General features: G+C 41.4%; 2 protein-coding genes and 1 long non-coding RNA gene across 3 annotated transcripts in view; all 3 read right to left on the minus strand.

Annotated features, from left to right (window-relative positions):
- The window catches only part of LOC103504937 (coatomer subunit alpha-like), a gene marked incomplete in the record, with an annotated part of 35,019 nt that overhangs the window by 14,241 nt on the left and 2,585 nt on the right, over window positions 1-18,193 (minus strand). The window contains 14 exon segments of the mRNA XM_026820358.1: window positions 4,954-5,138; window positions 5,387-5,417; window positions 5,894-6,052; window positions 6,482-6,578; window positions 7,047-7,057; window positions 7,717-7,890; window positions 8,134-8,232; window positions 10,615-10,860; window positions 11,976-12,140; window positions 13,077-13,232; window positions 14,150-14,237; window positions 14,906-15,159; window positions 15,989-16,178; window positions 17,039-17,256. Coding sequence (XP_026676159.1) covers window positions 4,954-5,138; window positions 5,387-5,417; window positions 5,894-6,052; window positions 6,482-6,578; window positions 7,047-7,057; window positions 7,717-7,890; window positions 8,134-8,232; window positions 10,615-10,860; window positions 11,976-12,140; window positions 13,077-13,232; window positions 14,150-14,237; window positions 14,906-15,159; window positions 15,989-16,178; window positions 17,039-17,256 — 2,073 coding nt within the window.
- On the minus strand, window positions 2,698-4,328 carry LOC103504929 (coatomer subunit alpha-like). The gene is made up of 2 exons (XM_008469232.2): window positions 4,316-4,328; window positions 2,698-3,551 (listed from the first exon to the last, which is right to left on the minus strand). Exons 1-2 carry the CDS (start codon window positions 4,319-4,321, stop codon window positions 3,288-3,290), a joined length of 270 nt encoding a protein of 89 aa, XP_008467454.1. The 5' UTR covers window positions 4,322-4,328; the 3' UTR covers window positions 2,698-3,287.
- LOC113465665 lies at window positions 16,287-16,800 on the minus strand. Its single transcript, XR_003390296.1, has 2 exons — window positions 16,663-16,800; window positions 16,287-16,339 (listed from the first exon to the last, which is right to left on the minus strand). It is a non-coding gene; the product is annotated as an uncharacterized LOC113465665 (long non-coding RNA).

The raw sequence follows: 18,193 nt of genomic DNA on the forward strand, positions 1-18,193 counted from the left end.
AATGAAAAAACACAAAAAAAAAAAAAAGGGGGGGGGGGGGGTATGTGCAAACAGATTTTCGAGTACCCTTTCTTCCCTACCTCGAAATTTTCCATAATGACCCTGATAACACAAGTGTGCAACAAAGTAACAAACAAAACCAACTGTGTTTCATGTCACATACACAATGGTATAGCATCCTGCCTCATAGACCAAGCAGAAAGGAATGTGGTCAGGCTTTCCAATCCAATGATTTTCCATGCTAACCAGTTGGACCAACACAAACTAATGGGAAATACGAGAACATTGTATCCACATTGGGAATGTAATGGATAAGGAAAACTAGAAGGTCACAGGACCATTCTTGCAGAGTCTATCACACACAGATGAATACCTATCTAATATACAAAAATGAATGTGTGTGTTGTGTGTGTGTGTGTGTGTGTTGTGTGTGTGTGTGTGTGTTGTGTGTGTGTGTGATGGGTGTGTGTGGTGTGTGTGTATGTGTGTGTGTGGGGGGGGGGGGGGAAGCAATCGCCCTATTTATAGTTCAACCAGACCTATTTACTCGTATATCTATCGGTATATGTCCGTCTCCTGTCGGTGTCCTGGGTAACATTACTGTCCTCCTGTCAGCGCCAGGTCCCTCTAATAAAAATTTACGACTTGTGCAGTTTGTACCACATACAGGTTAAGTAAACAAAAATCCTTGTCCAAGATGGTCCTTTTTTAGCCCAACACCTTACCCTTACCAGACTAGAATTCAATAATTTTACTCTACAAGTTAGCTCTCCTTGACTTCTAGTGACATGTTAAGACATACTGAATGTCCCTACTCATGTTCAAAAGACATTATTTAAGAAATCAGAATCTTGGTTTAGATTGTTTGCTTTCACCCTGTAGGCACTCTCCCATGCCATGTTCTACTTTCTAAAATATTCATAATTTCTGACAGGTCAATAACACAGACAAGAGAGACCACCCTGAATCTACAAACGTTGGTAGTTCTTTGTTTACATTTTTTTGAGCAAATTATACAGGGTCTGCTGAGGGCCAGTTTTGGTCCAAGAGAGATAAATTCTGTTCTGAATTTTTGAGATGTAAACAGAAGAGAGGAATATATGTTCATTAAAACCGCTTCAGAATTCTAAAGGATGATCCCATATTATGACTACTATTCTGAAATATCTGAAACAAGAATAGCTAACATATTTAGCCCTTCTAATGAAACAGATAGCAGTCTGGAAAAAAGATAGTGGGTAGAAGTTTATCAAAACCTGAATAGATCAGGTACCCTATGATAACATGCAAACTGACAGGGATCATCTTACCTTACAGGTTGCGTGAGTACGACGGCCTCTCCCTTCTCCTTCTAGATCTTCATCATCCAATGCTAAAATGGAACAACAAATTAACATTAAAAGTATATTCTACTCTCTTCTTCGCCTTTTCCCGTGTACAGACGGGGTCGGCGTTGTTCGTCAGCCTCTCAATCCCTAACTAGGGTGATTGCTTTGGGTTGACATTTGGTTTTGGCTACAAATTTTACGAGCGGATGCCCTTCGCACTCAACCTTTGCTATTTCTTTAGCAAGGGGAATTCAGGCTGGTATACTCCCTGTTCAAAGTCCCCTAGCCAGATTAGACTGGTCTACTCCGTGTTTAACGTCCCCCAGCCAGACATAATCCTTATGCTGATTAAAATGTAAGATTTTGTTTTTTTTGGTAGGATGATAATATCAATAGGAGAGTACTTACCCAAATCTGCATCATCACCCCAGCCCTGTACATCTACTTCAGTGGCAGCCAGACTACTGTCAATGTTATTGATGACGTCACTCTTCATCAGTCCAGCACCTGAAATCAATTCAGGATCAAGATTGTTATGTAAAACTTAGGATAATCCCATATTATGACTACTATTCTGAATTCTGAAACAAGAATAGCTAACGTCTTTAGCCCTTCTAATGAAACAGATAGCAGTCTGGCAAATTAGAGAGTGGGTAGAAGTTTATCAAAACCTGAATAGATCAGATATACCCTATGATAACATGCAAACTGACAGGGATCATCTTACCTTACAGGTTGAATTTTTGAGAGTTCCAAATCAAACGAGCTACAAAAGAAACTTTGTACAGAAAGCTGTTGAATATGCAGTAAAATATTCAAGGATTAAAGACTTTTTAAAGAAATTATTTTATTTTAATTAAAAATTAAATAAAATTTGCGTTAAAAAATTCCCAAATCACAACCGCCACGAAACTTTCTCCAATCAGCTGATCACAATGAAACCTCTTTGTAAAAATCAAAAAATCTTTAAAAGGACATTTCACACGATGCGCGAATGCAAGGAGGTTCGAAATCACTAGAAAAACGATAAGTGCAGCCAAAAATAGGGTCGGTTCTAGTTGGTACAAAAGCAAGAATGAAACTTTTCCCCCCTTGAGTCCATCACCTACATTTTACTATGGCCAGTTTTTTATTAATCACTCAAGTTGAGCAAAGGTTCGCGCTATTAGTATCTGGAAAGGTGGCCATCTGGGCACTTAACACGTGTAATAGCCTAATAGTAACTAGCTACCTTTGGTGGGAGTGAGAAATCTTTTCAGGAATGGTCTTCGAGAAACTTTTGGCACAGTACATAATAAGAGAAAGGTCAAACTTTCTTGACTTGGCGGGGCGGAGCGCTACCGCGCTCCTTAATAATGTCACAATGAGATAGAATATAAATAATCCAATAAACATTAAATTTTATTACAATAAATGATAGTTCAGTAAATGATTTTATTACAATAAAAATCGTACTATAGTTTAAGGACAGAATTGGTTAGGAGTTAGGATAGCTTCCTCAATACTGGGTTCGAACCCCCAGTGGGCTGGATATTTTCTTCAGAAATTTATATTAGTACATACCTAGGTGCTTATCTATCGCATCAACAACCAACAAACACAGATTTCGATGAAAAGCAATATAGCACAAGTTGACTTCTGCAAAAAGTTGCTATCTGTTTACTAACAGAAAGTCACAGGAAGGACTCTCGCGGAAGCCAACCTGCACAATATTTTATTGCCAGAGTACACATCGCTCATAGTTTATTTCTAATTTCCAAAGGTGTGTCCAAACATAGTCGAACGACATTAGACATTAGGTGTGTCGGCGGCGCGAACGACCTACTGTCCGTAGTGTTAAAGCGCCTAAAAGGAAAAGGAAAAAAAAAAACAAAAAAACAATCGACGGGCCGCCGATCTACCTCGATCGATGGCCGTTGTCTATATGTGTACACACCTTTACAGAGCTGCAGGTCTGGTTTATTTCTTACATATCTGCAGCCCGTACGCATTCCGATGTGTATCGATCACACTCACTGTACACACCGCACACAGTTCACCCTTATACTTGGGAAGATAGCTCGCACCACAGTACACACATGCCTCGCTCTCACGCCCGTGATAGATGGGGGTGTAGCTGCGCGCGCAGATTTGGAACGGATTGTGTTCGTCGTAGTCGATGGTGTGTTCGTCCGTGGGATTCGCGTTGCAGATCGCCAACAGTTTGCGCGCTTGCGTGGCCACCTGAGGAGAGAGAATAGAATGGAATTAGAATTCAGAATAGAATAGAATGGAAGCAGAATATGTTGTTGTAGTAGCGACTAGCGACCCTCTCGATGGTCGGTTCTTCGCACCGGGATGATCTGGAACTTCGCAAGGATCTCCATTATTTATTTATTTTATTTTTTAAGTTTCCATTTATTGGTTTTTCAGAACAAATCTCTCATCAAAATAAATTGTTAACAAATGGTATACCCATCCGTAAAAGCCGGAGCTTGTGCCACGGATGGGAGAGTTCATTAAATATAATTTCAGTTTCATTTCTCTTATAGTACCAGAATATGTTGTTGTAGTACGGACTAGCGACCCTCTCGATGGTCGGTTCTTCGCCACCGGATGATCTGGAACTTCGCAAGGATCTCCAGGCAAGGACCATTTAAACCCACTCGCAGCATCACTGTCACGCATCGGAAGCAGACGTGTAGCCAGTGGATCGTGTCGTGCGGCATCCCGGAGTTTTTTCGTCTGCTGTTTGGGAGTTCCGGAGTGCCACTGCAGCTCGTGAGGGCAATTGACGACTATTTATCGGTGGCGACCAGTGGCGGAGGTTGGCGTGTAAAAAGATTGCTGAAAACTGGAAATTGATTGCAAAGGAGCACTTAGTATGCTTGTGTATCCACACGTTTTGGGGACAAAGCTTGTTTAAACAAATATTTGATGAGAAAAAACGAGAACGAAAGAGAGAGCCAGGGAGGGAAGAGAAAGGTGATCAAGAAGAGAAGTTTTACCTCCATACTAGGTCCAAGTCGAGAAGTCTATGGCGGCAAAACTGGACGTTAAGTCTTGTAATTCTATGTTCTGGCGTCTTGGGAAGAACAACAAATCTAGGTAGCGGTCGCTTCAACGTCAGAATTTGGCTGAACAGGTTGCAATTTTGCCGTGAGTGGAAATAAGGCCCGCCAGCTCGCAGATTCGAACCTGGGAACTCTCGTTTGGATTTGAGTTGTTCTTTCGGTAGGTTTCCATTTGAAGACCTGCGGTAGAAAAGGTGGGAGTTGAGTATTAAAGAATTAATAATCTTCTTCTTCTTCTTCGCCTTTTCCCGTGTACAGACGGGGTCGGCGTTTTTCGTCAGCCTCTCCATCAGCTCTAAATAGGGTGATTGTTTTGGGCTGACATTTGGTTTTGGCTACAAATTTTACGAGTGGATGCCCTTCGCACTCAACCTTTGCTATTTCTTTAGCAAGGGAAATTCAGGCTGGTATACTCCCTGTTTAAATTCCCCCAGCCAGACAAAGCTGGTCTACTCCCTGGTTAACATCCCCCAGCCAGACAATCAATTGACAATCTAAACATACTAAACTAAAGAGCTACACATAACATACACAACTGGAAAAGTAGATAACCCATTTTGTCTCTCACGTACCGACAATATACTCCTTGCAAATGTTGATAATCTGTTTCGCCTCCTCGATTTCTTTCTTGGTCGTCACCACTAGCAATGGAATGCATATGAGTACATTTCTTAGCTTCTCAATAGCGTCTACGAATTTGCCACTGGTCGTCAGTTGGTAGCATTGTTGTATTTTGGCTATCAGCTGCTCAACCAAAGTACATCAAGAACTTTAGAGAATTTCGAATATCTTCAGGCAAAACGAATATCTCCTCTCAGAAACCAAGTTGTTCACTTGACCTTATGCCACATGATTATAAGCTAGTATCTCTACTTCCAAGGTCCCTATGATATCATTCCATGGTATATCAAGTTAGATCTCGAGATATTAGTGTACAGTTATCAATGAGATGCTATGACCAGTGCAGGGAGAAGAGAGACAATATTCATAAACAAAGAAGTTTGCTATTTGTGGGAGTTCTCTTTGATACCGGGACCTGGGAAGAAGAGATTGCATCATTGTAAAGGTGTGTCGAGGTGAATCTACATATGTTATTGAGGCAGTGTAGACGGTTCAGCCGACATCGATCGATGACCGGTCGACTATGTGTGGAAAACCTTAATAACTTTGATTTGAATCTACCATCATTATGATGTAATTATAACAAATGTGCTTATTTACACTGCTTCAGTTAGCACAAAAAATCTCGAAATCGGAAAAATCGACTCAGGACTTAGGAGGTGTTATTTTGGCCGCGACATAATTATATGAAATAAAATTTGCTAAAAGTTTAAGGGGAGTGGGAGAAAAGTTGAGTAGTAAATGTCGAAAAACCATGATGTATTTCAGGTTAATATAATCATGAAACTCTGTTTCGTGTTAATATAGGCCGGGCGGCGCTTCGTACTCTTAACGTTCGCGCGCCTCCCGGCACGCTTAATATGAAATACATAGTTCCAATTCTCCACTCACCTTTTCTAGTGGGGAATGCCGTGACTGGAGCCAGCAGGGGTAGCGTAGAATAAGCAGTGCGGGATTGCAAATAACTATTGAGGAACATCTGTCTGTAGGGGAGGAAGTTCTTGACTCCAATCTGATCGTGCAGTAGCTTGAAAGCCGTTTCGAACGAGCCTGAGGGATACAGATAAATAATACATTGAAACTGTTTTTGCGTCAGGATTGCTTACGTGGTGAATTGCGTGAATAGCTAATTACTTGATTTATTGATAGATTCTGACGTAACTTTGTGAAGATTCATCTTGAAAAGAAGAACACAATAGCTTGAAGAGTAAAAATTACTTGATTGTTTTTTAAAAGCCAGTCTAGTTAGCGTGGACGGTAGAGAACTTTATCCTAAATAGATAAGGTTCGTCCTCGGAACGGCTGGCTTTCTCGTCCTCTTTTTGTCTTTAATTTTTCATGACAATAAGACCTCCGTTGTTACATGTCCCTCTATCAAACTTCTAAAAAAAGTTAATTAGCGGGGATTTTATTGAACATTTTAAAGTCGTAATTTTTCACCACGTAATTTTTAAAGCCGGTGAACAGGTATTACTTTACCTGCCAGAATATGATCTATGGGGAGGATGTCTGTAGGGGAGGAAGTTCTTGACTCCAATCTGATCATGCAGTAGCTTGAAAGCCGTTTCGAATGAGCCTGAGGGATACAGATAAATAATACATTGAAACTGTTTTTGCGTCAGTATTGCTTACGTGGTGAATTGCGTGAATAGCTAATTACTTGATTGTTTTTTAAAAGCCAGCCTAGTTAGCGTGGACGGTAGAGAACTTTATCCTAAAACTTGCTTGGTTTACCTCGACAAAAGGAACGACATAAGGTTCGTTCTCGGAACGGCTAGCTTTCTCGTCCTCCTTTTGTCTTTAATTTTTTCATGACAATAAGACCTCCGTTGTTACATTTCCCTCTATCAAACTTCTAAAAAAAGTTCATTGACGGAGATTTTATTGAATATTTTAAAGTCGTAATTTTTCACCACGTAATTTTTAAAGCCGGTGAACAGGTATTACTTTACCTGCCAGAATATGATCTATGGGGAGGAATGTTACCACACTCCAGTGCTAGGGTAAGTCGAGTGCGATCATCCTTAACGAAGTGAAGCGCTACTTCCGGATATCCTGTGAGGGAGAGGTAAGTAGAATAGAATGGAATATACCTTGTTTATCTTGCCCGAATAGGACTGAAAAATCCCTTCACCCCAGCAGTCTAAACAAGGTCTCGTATATTTGATGGGTTAAAATGCATACATGTATGTAGGTATCAGTAACAATTCAAAAGAAAAGAATAAGTAGGGGTTTTTCAAGAGCTTTGATAGAGGGAACTGTGCGTGCTGAGGTCTTATCGCCTCGAAATCGAAGAGAGAAAGAGGGCACGATAGGAAAAAGCCAGCCTGTCCAAGAACGAGCCTTACTTGTTTAGGACAAAGTTCAACCCGGGCGGGAATGGAACCCATAATCTAGCGCTTACAAGGCAGGCGCGCGGCCCTCCAAGCTACAATTCAAAAGAAAAGAATTTTCAAGAGCTTTGATAGAGGGAACTGTACGTGCTGAGGTCTTATCGTCCGAAATCGAAGAGAGAAAGGGGACAGGATAGGAGAAAAACAGGCGTTCCGAGGACGAACCTTACTTGTTTAGGATAAAGTTCAACCCGGGCGGGAATGGAACCCATAACCTAGCGCTTACAAGGCAGGCGCGCTGCCCTCCAAGCTAATTAGGCTGGTAATCATTAAAATTCACCTTTCCAGCGAACTAGGCTGCTAACAACACTTTCATCTTACCTTTCTGTTGTAGATACGCAATGATGCTCTGACCTACGAGTCGACTATTGCGTACAATGTGCAGCACTTCTTCATACTTGTGATTGATGAGTGCCAGCTTGAATTTGAACTCGGTAGGATCAATACGAAGTACATGAGGCGAACATTCTCTGTCCAAGTAGTACACCTGATTTCCTGAAATAGTAAACATGTCTTGTCAATAATGCAATCACTAGAGAAAGAGATCTGCAAAAATCCCTTGCATTTTTTGGTCTTTTGATGAAAATCTGTCTATTCTAAAGGCTCGCCACTTTTTCACAAGAAGTTGTTTGAACTGGTCTGTTTAACGTCCCCCAGCCAGACATAATCCTTATGCTGATTAAAATGTAAGATTTTGTTTTTTTGGTAGGATGATAAAATTAATAGGAGAGTACTTACCCAAATCTGCATCATCACCCCAGCCCTGTACATCTACTTCAGTGGCAGCGAGACTACTGTCAATGTTATTGATGACGTCACTCTTCATCAGTCCAGCACCTGAAATCAATTCAGGATCAAGATTGTTATGTAAAACTTCCAGGAAATTTTCCTATGTATGGTACTCAGAGATGTGCGAACCGCAAAATGCAAAATGGAAAATGTAAAATGCAAAATGTAAAATGTACATTTACATTTTACATTTCAAATTGGTTTTGAAAAAGCATTTTGCATTTTACATTTTAAATGCTTTTTTTGACCCATTTTACATTTGAGGCAAAATGCTTTTTTTAAAAATGCTTTTTTGAAAAAAAATCATGATTTGGCCCAAAACTCCCAGTAGAAAACAGGGTCTCCACTCCAAATTTTTAAAAATCACTAGATTCAAGGAAAAGAAATCACTAGATTCTTAAATTCTCCCAAATGGTAGTTTATTCGTGGTTTTTGAGGGTAGAAGTCTCATATAATATTTTTTATAGTGAAAAATCCTCTATAGACAATGGAAAAACTGGTTAACTTTTTTACTTTCTGCCAGGGTGTCTACCAGACTGGAAAACCCTCCATCTTGCGGTTACAGATGTGAAGCGTGTGCTTGGATAGGAGAGCCAGGTGAGTCATGTCGGGAGACCAAACCTGAAGGGGAGACATAAATAATGAGAGTTTTTGACGGATGGGTATACCATTTATATGAATTTTGCGTTCTGATGTGTGTGCTTGGACAGGAGGGCCAGGTGAGTCATATCGGGAGACCAAACCTGAAGGGGAGACATAAATAATGAGAGTTTTTGACGGATGGGTATACCATTTATATGAATTTTGCGTTCTGATGTTATTATGTTGTAAAAATAACTAATGGAACTTGATAAATTAAATTAAATTCCACTCATATTTGGTTTTAATGGTATAATTCAAATCAAGGTACTTGAGAAAAAAATTCTACATACATTCAGTCGAGAGAAGAAAAAACAATCTGCATAAATATGGTAGGTACCTTCTTATTCATGTGAATGTCCTAATATCTAGCTTGTTTTTTTTTTTTTTTTTTTTTTTTTTTTCCTTTTTAAAATCTGCATAAATATGGTAGGTACCTTCTTATTCATGTGAATGTCCTAATATCTAACGTGTTTATTTTATTTTCTACCTATCTTATTTTTCTTTTAAGGAGAAGAGCTCCTTTTTTACCAGGGAGGTCTTGAATGTCCCTAGATTTTTCCTTGTGTCTCTACGTAGAGAGTTCCACCCACCAAATTTGTTACACATAGATGAAAATGAAGGAATATAGGTATGACTGAAGATCTATTATATCTTTAGTAGCTTTGTATCGAATGAATTTTTATTATAGAGCTCACTGGCTCTTATAAAACAATTATATCAATATCAACTCACCACATGTCTACACTTGGCCACTTTGACCTGAGCCAGAGCACGTTTCTGCTGAACATCAAACAGAATCACATGGTCCGCCTCCCGACACAACAGAGCCCCGGTACCCGCGTAGAATATCTCCTCACCTTTATTATAGAGCTCACTGGCTCTTATACAACAATTATACATCAATATCAACTCACCACATGTCTACACTTGGCCACTTTGACCTGAGCCAGGGCACGTTTCTGCTGAACATCAAACAGAATCACATGGTCCGCCTCCCGACACAACAGAGCCCCGGTACCCGCGTAGAATATCTCCTCACACCCCACTGAACTCATCTTTTTCGTCACCTGAAAATGGAATTGAATGGAATATGATAGTTCTTATTATTTAAAAGTTAAGGGTTTACACAGTACAGAACTTTTCAGTACAGTCATCGTAAGGAACTTAATTTTTAGTAAAATACTTCGTCTATCATCATTCCAGAGGGCAACGTGCTTACGTGCAATTGTCCCTTTGGATGGCCAGAGAAATTTTCTGAACCAAGTACTGACGCGAGCGAGGATCACCAGAAAATCAATATCAAAACTTACCACATGTCTACACTTGGCCACTTTGACCTGAGCCAGGGCACGTTTCTGCTGCACATCAAACAGAATCACATGGTCCGCCTCCCGACACAACAGAGCCCCGGTACCCGCGTAGAATATCTCCTCACACCCCACTGAACTCATCTTTTTCGTCACCTGAAAATGGAATTGAATGGAATATGATAGTTCTTATTATTTAAAAGTTCTTCACTGCATATTATGTTGTTTTGAAGAGCTTTGAAGTTGTCTCAAGGGCAGTCCTTGTTATTTTGAACTGTACGGGGAGTGGCGACCCCGAGGCACCCGAGCAAGTGATTGGTGTAGACTGGTTGGTGATCTACATCTGTTACGTCCAACTCTCTTTTCTGCCTCCCTGTATCATTAGCGTCCATCTTACTCCGTTTCTCACTCATTTTACAGCTTACGGCTTCTGTATTTATTTATTTTACAAAAGGAAATCTCTATTTCTCTGTTCTCTCACCTTCAAAGAAGCTCTTGGACACAGTCAGCAGGGGCCAGTTGGTTTCAGCCTCGGCTACAGGGGCCGGTGGTCGCAACAGTTGAGCCTCGGGATGTACGGTCGGTAGGGTGGCGTTCGGGTCCGCAGTTCGCAGGTTCGATTCGAGCTCGGCCGCCTCTTCGGAGAGTCCGTGAGTAGCGGCGGTCAAATAGGCCAGGGAGGTTTGGCCGCATGACTTGAGGATCTTGATACGCTCGCCTACTTCACCTGGAATAATGAAACCGATTCGATTATTTCTCATCTACCGACCGAAGTGAAGTCTACATAATTTTTATTGTATTTATAAGTGTAACTGGGGGACAATAAACAGGGACTAGACCAGCTTAGTCTGGCTGGGGGACTTTAAAGGGAGGTATACCAGCCTGAATTCCCTTTGCTAAAGAAATAGTAAAGGTTGAGTGCGAAAGGTATCCACTATCCACTCGTAAAATTTGTAGCCAAAATCAAATGTCAGCCCAAAGCAATCATCCTAGTTAGGGCTGATTGAGATGTTGACGAAAAACGCCGACCCCGTCTGTACACGTAAAAAGGCGAAGAAGAAAAAAGAAAAATAGTGTAATAAGAAGAAACCTCTCCCCATCCTACCCAATAACAAAGCAGCTTGGTATTGTCCACTAATATCACGTCGGATCTCAGCAATCTTCATCATCTTCTTCAACTTCTCCAGATTGCCAGTGATCAGATACAGGAAGGCCAACTTAAGGAATTTTAATTGTGTTAAGCATAAATGATTGTCACAAAATAAATGTCTTTCCCCGCTTAATACACTTAGCTAAATTTTATGACTCGACATAGACTCGAACCTCCAGATCCAGAGTCCACCGCGATAACCACTGCGCCACTGAGATTGATAAACAGGACAGCTCGTAGAAAACATTAAGAACAATATGCTAGTTAGTTTGGAGGGTAGCGCGTCTGTCTTGTCTTAAGCATGTAAGCACTAGGTCGCGGGTTCGACTCCTGCCTCATTTCTCATCTACCGACCGAAGTGAAGTCTACATATTTTTTATTGTTGTATTTATAATTGTAAGTCTGGCTGGGGGACAATAAACAGGGACTAGACCAGCTTAGTCTGGCTGGGGGACTTTAAAGGGAGGTATACCAGCCTGAATTTCCTTTGCTAAAGAAATAGCAAAGGTTGAGCGCGATGGGCATCCACTCGTAAAATTTGTAGCCAAAACCAAATGTCAGCCCAAAGCAATCATCCTAGTTAGGGCTGATTGAGATGCTGACGAAAAACGCCGACCCCGTCTGTACACGTAAAAAGGCGAAGAAGAAAAAAGAAAAATAGTGTAATAAGAAGAAACCTCTCCCCATCCTACCCAATAACAAAGCAGCTTGGTATTGTCCACTAATATCACGTCGGATCTCAGCAATCTTCATCATCTTCTTCAACTTCTCCAGATTGCCAGTGATCAGATACAGGAAGGCCAACTTGTCGAAGTTCTTCGTACGTTGATAGCACATCTCCACAATCTGATGGTTACCTGGAATAATAGAGAATAGACTCTTGAGTGAAAGGTAACCACTAGGCGAGGTTAACCGTTAACCCCAGAAGCTACATTCGTAGAAGGTTAACCCGTCCTTTAGGGCTGTTTGCCTGTACACCTAAGCCTCGGAGTGGGCTTTTTGTGTACGAAAAGGCTTTATCTACCACCTGGCCCTTAGAGCTCTAATTCTATTATTAAGTGGTCAAATTCTAAAATGAAGGAGAACATTCTTTGCCTCGTCTGGGACTGAACTCACGCCCTCATTACCTGGAATAATAGAGAATACTCTTGAGTGAAAGGTAACCACTAGGCGAGGTTAACCGTTAACCCCAGAAGCTAGATTCGTAGAAGGTTAACCCATCCTTTAGGACTGTTTGCCTGTACACCTAAGCCTCGGAGTGGGCTTTTTGTGTATGGAAAGGCTTTATCTACAACCTGGCCTTTAGAGCTCTAATTCTATTATTAAGTGGTCAAATTCTAAAATGAAGGAGAACATTCTTTGCCTCGTCTGGGACTGAACTCACGCCCTCCTGTTTACCTGGCGAGTCTGTGTCCTCACCACTACACCACCGAGGCAGGAAGGAGGTGGTTGAAATCCTTGAAGGGTGGAATAAGTTAGAAGAGCTGTATCTAACGAAACTATCCTACTGTTCGTTAGATTCGTAGAAGCTTAACCAATCCTTTAGAGCTGTTTGCACCTAAATCTCGGAGTGGGCTTGTGTACTGGCTATTTCTATTTTTCTACCTCTAGCGTTAGTTACCTTGCATGAGAGCCGCATGTCCCAGTCTCTCCCACACACTCTTGTCTTCCAGATCGTTAGATTCGTAGAAGCTTAACCTATCCTTTAGGGCTGTTTGCACCTACACCTAAATCTCGGAGTGGGCTTTTTGTATACGGGCTGTTTCTATTTTTCTACCTCTAGCGTTAGTTACCTTGCATGAGAGCCGCATGTCCCAGTCTCTCCCACACACTCTTGTCTTCCAGGACTCTGGCGGCTTCCAGGGCAATATCTATGTTACCACACTCCAGTGCTAGGGTGAGTCGAGTACGGTCATCCTTGACGAAGTGAAGCGCTACTTCCGGATATCCTGTGAGGGAGAGGTAAGTAGAATAGAATGGAATATACCTTGTTTATCCTGCCCGAATAGTTACACATAGATGAAAATGAAGGAATACTTATAGGTATGACTGAAGATCTATTATATCTCTAGTAGCTTTGTATCCAATGAATCTTTATATAGAGCTCACTGGCTCTTATACAACAACTAGCTGAATGGGGCACAACCAAATGACAATTTTTTTCGAGATAGAGTCCTATTCCGATGTAAAAGTACCCAAAAAGTGCATTGGCGCACTCAAAAACATCCAAAACGGTCCCTAAATCCCCTAAAATGTCGCTAAAAGGTCGCAAAAAAAATAACGTTGAAACAGCCATGGTTTACGACCTCGCATGAACTGAAGTCATCACGAAAAAATGGCTGCCCGCGAAAATTATAGAAGCTCAACCAAATGACAATTTTTTTTCGAGATAGAGTCCTATTCCGATGTAAAAGTACCCAAAAAGTACATTGGCGCACTCAAAAACATCCAAAACGGTACCTAAATCCCCTAAAATGTCGCTAAAAGGTCGCAAAAAAAATAACGTTGAAACAGCCATGGTTTACACATGAACTGACGTCATCACGAACTGACACATGAACTGACGTCATCACAAAAAAATGGCTGCCCGCGAAAATTATAGGGGCTCAACCAAATGACAATTTTTTTCGAGATAGAGTCCTATTCCGATGTAAAAGTACCCAAAAAGTACATTGGCGCACTCAAAAACATCCAAAACGGTACCTAAATCCCCTAAAATGTCGCTAAAAGGTCACAAAAAAATAACGTTGAAACAGCCATGGTTTACACATGAACTGACGTCATCACGAACTGACATGTGCTCATGATCCCCTCGAGCAATTGCCCCTTTGGATGGCCAGAGAAATTTTCTGAACCAAGTACTGACGCGAGCGAGGATCACCAGAAACGCGATGTAGGGCGGCTCCAATCTTTTCAATAGAAATTGACTCAGCTGCCCGTGGACCCAGACTTTCCTTTCAGTTAGATTTGAACGACTTGAGTTTGAAACTAAACTCCTGAGAAACGCAAACTTGTGATTTTTTCCGAAGTTTAATCCTGAATTACCACCGTAAATTACATACTTTTTTTCTTTTATTCGTTTGTTATTACCTCCCATATTGTACTTTATACTTTAAATAAATAAAGTGCTGTAATATTAAGCTGTTGAGATTAAGGGACTACATGTCCTAATTCGATAGTCAAAGCACTAATATCTACCTCATTTTTGAGATTCTTGATGAGGATGGTATGATTGCGATCCAGGACTGCAAACCGGTTCCGGGCCACCCACACAGCGCTGATTCCTGTCGATCGTTTCCCATCCGCCAGAGGTACTTAATTTTTAGTAAAATACTTCGTCTATCATCATTCCAGGGGGCAACGTGCTTACGTGCAATTGTCCCTTTGGATGGCCAGAGAAATTTTCTGAACCAAGTACTGACGCGAAGATGGATCACCAGAAACGCAATGTAGGGCGGTTCCAACCTTTTTGACAGAGATTGACTCAGCTGCCCATGGACCTAGACTTTACTGTCAGTAGATTCGAACGATTCAAGTTTAAAACTAAAGTCCTGAGAAACGCAAACTTCTTTCGTACTTTTGTCCAAAGTTTATCCCTGAAATACCACTGCTCATTACATACCTCATTTTTGAGATTCTTGATCAGGATGGTATGATTGCGATCCAGGACTGCAAACCGGTTCCGGGCCACCCACACAGCGCTGATTCCTGTCGATCGTTTCCCATCCGCCACCTCCTTCCTCTCGCTCTCTTCCTTAGGGATCATGTACAGATCATAGGTGCTGTTCTCGAAGTTGTTAGCATTGCGAGTGGTGACCAGAATGGAATGCTCGGTGGCATTGTAACTGATAGAGTGCGCTGGTATACGACCTCCTCCTGTCAATCATCAATCAGTGGGAATAACATTAATCAAAATTTACCATTTGGTTAGGTGGAACGATTTGGTTGGGTGAAAGAGCCCAGTGTGTGAGAATCCTGCCAGAAAGCCTATCGTCCTTCGATTTTGGGATGATAAGACTTTGGCAGTTACAGTTCCCTCTACCAAACCTCGTTTCAAAAAAAAGTACAATCTTTTCTAGTCACTGAACCACTAATGGCCAATCCGCTGAGAGCTAACACAGTGTCACCCATTTGATTTACACAGGCCAGTATTTAACAATGGTTTAACTGAAAACTCTCTGTTGGAAGATCGGGCAAAAGAAGTTAATTTTGACTAGACTTTATAGAAGAGATGGACAAGAAATGAGCAAGAGGAGAGTTGGTATAGGGTACCCTGATAGATTTAGTCGGAAGACTAGCAATCGCTTCAATATTTTACCAAAGTTGTTTGCATTGCGAGTGGTGACCAGGATGGAATGCTCGGTGGCATTGTAACTGATAGAATGCGCTGGTATACGACCTCCTCCTGTCAATCATCAATCAGTGGGAATAACATTATTCAAAATTTACCTTATTTACCATTTGGTTAGGTGGAATGATTTGGTTCCTTGAGAGGTAACACAGTGTCACCCATTTGATTTACACAGGCCAGTATTTAACAATGGTTTAACTGAAAACTCTCTGTTGGAAGATCGGGCAAAAGAAGTTGATTTTGACAAGACTTTATAGAAGAGATGGACAAGAAATGAGCAAGAGGAGAGTTGGTATAGGATAGGGTACCCTGATAGATTTAGTCGGAAGACTAGCAATCGCTTCAATATTTTACCTCTGAGCTGCATGACCACCGAATCTTTCGAATTGGTCAGGTCCAAGCGATGCAGGAATCTCTCCTTGACGTAATACATGACATTGTTGTGCACCGTGTAAGCGGGCCTTTCTCGCTCGAACTTGAACACAACCATGCCTGCATCATGCCCGGCCGCGAATAGATTCAGGGTTGGATGCGCCACCAGAACCTAGAGGGAGAAAAAGAGGATTTAATTTTAAATTAGAATACGATTGATTCAAATGTGTCGATAATTCTAACAGCCTGATTAAAGCAATTGACGATAAACCGGACCATGCCTGCATCATGCCCGGCCGCGAATAGATTCAGGGTTGGATGCGCCACCAGAACCTAGAGGGAGAAGAAGAGGATTTAATTTTAAATTAGAATACGATTGATTCAAATGTGTCGATAATTCTAACAGCCTGATTAAAGCAATTGACGATAAACCGAACCTAGCCAGCCTAGTTAGCTTGGTTGGTAGCGCGTCTGCCTCATAAGCGCTAGGCTGCGGGTTCGATTCCCGCCCAGGGCGGATTTTATCCTAAAGAGATAAGGTTCGTTCTTGGAACGGCTGGCTCTCTCCTATCCTTTCTTCTCTCTTCTATTTCGGGACTATAAAAACCTTATTAGTTACAGATCCCTCTATCAAACATCTTAAAAAAAAAACTTACCCAGAATCGTTCTTGTTCCCTTCTGAACGTATTCAGACATGTCCTCTTCGTCATATCCCACAGGCGGATACTCTTGTCCTCTGCATTGGACACGATCACCTCACTCTTGGGATGGAACAAGACACAGCTTACATTGTTGTAATGGCCACGGAATAACTTGGTTGGTAGTGCGTCTGCCTCGTAAGCGCTAGGCCGCGGGTTCGATTCCCGCCCAGGACGGATTTTATCCTGAAGAGATAAGGTTCGTTATCGGAACGGCTGGCTCTCTCCTATCCTGTCTTTCTTCTCTCTTCTATTTCGGGACTATAAAAACATCAGTTACAGATCCCTCTATCAAACATCTTCAAAAAAATAAATAATAATAATAAATACTTACCCAGAATCGTTCTTGTTCCCTTCTGAACGTATTCAGACATGTCCTCTTCGTCATATCCCACAGGCGAATACTCTTGTCCTCTGCATTGGACACGATCACCTCACTCTTGGGATGGAACAGGACACAGCTTACATTGTTGTAATGGCCACGGAATATGTCCACCTCCCACGCTTTCGAGTCGTTCATGCGCCACAGCTTGATTTGACGATCGTCCGCGCCTAGAATTAAAAAAGGAATTTTAATTGTGTTAAGCATAAATGATTGTCACAAATGTCTTTCCCCGCTTAATCCACTTAGCTAAATTTTATGACTCGACTTGGACTCGAACCTCCAGATCCAGAGTCCACCGCGCTAACCACTGCGCCACTGAGATTGATAAACAGGACAGCTTGTAGAAAACTTCAAGAACAATATGCTAGTTAGTTTGGAGGGTAGCGCGTCTGTCTTGTCTTAAGCATGTAAGCACTAGGTCGCGGGTTCGACTCCTGCCCGGGCCGATTTTTTTCCCTATCGAATAAGGTTCGTTCTCGGAACGGCTGGCTTTCTCTTATCCTGTCTTTCTTCTCCCTTCGCTTTCAAGGCAATAAGACCTAGATAGTTACAGTTCCCCCTATCAAACCTCTTAAAAAAAGAACAATATTTAAACTTTTAAAGGGATGATAAATTGGGTTAAAATAAGATTTTTGTCTCTGTAAATAGAGGTCAACAAATACTCTCAAAACGGTTCCATCCAAATTCCAAGTATTGTAGGTACAGTAAAAATAAAAAAGATCGGAAGTATAATAATAATAATAATAATAATAATAATAATATAATAATAATAATAAGATAATATAATAAACAGAATTACATACTATTTTTCTCGCCTCTCCCTTCTCTCTTTTCTAATTTGCCAATTAGGGTACCAAAGAAATCTGAGGGAATTCTAAGGACCCTCAAACTCAGGGTGGGAACAGGTTTTTTCGGGTCCCCATGCGTCCGCCGGCGTTCTCAAACTCGCCATACAAACCAAGGCTTACATGCGCAATTAGACATAAAGGACAGGGCCACGGGTTTTGGATTTCGCCGGGCCAACAAGCCCCAAGTATTGACTTGCTCTCTCATCGAAATTCACTTAAACACATGCGCTTACAACAGCATCAGCCTGCAACAGGG

Source organism: Diaphorina citri, unplaced genomic scaffold, assembly GCF_000475195.1.
Source record: "Diaphorina citri unplaced genomic scaffold, Diaci psyllid genome assembly version 1.1 scaffold141, whole genome shotgun sequence".
Lineage (NCBI taxonomy): Eukaryota > Metazoa > Arthropoda > Insecta > Hemiptera > Psyllidae > Diaphorina > Diaphorina citri.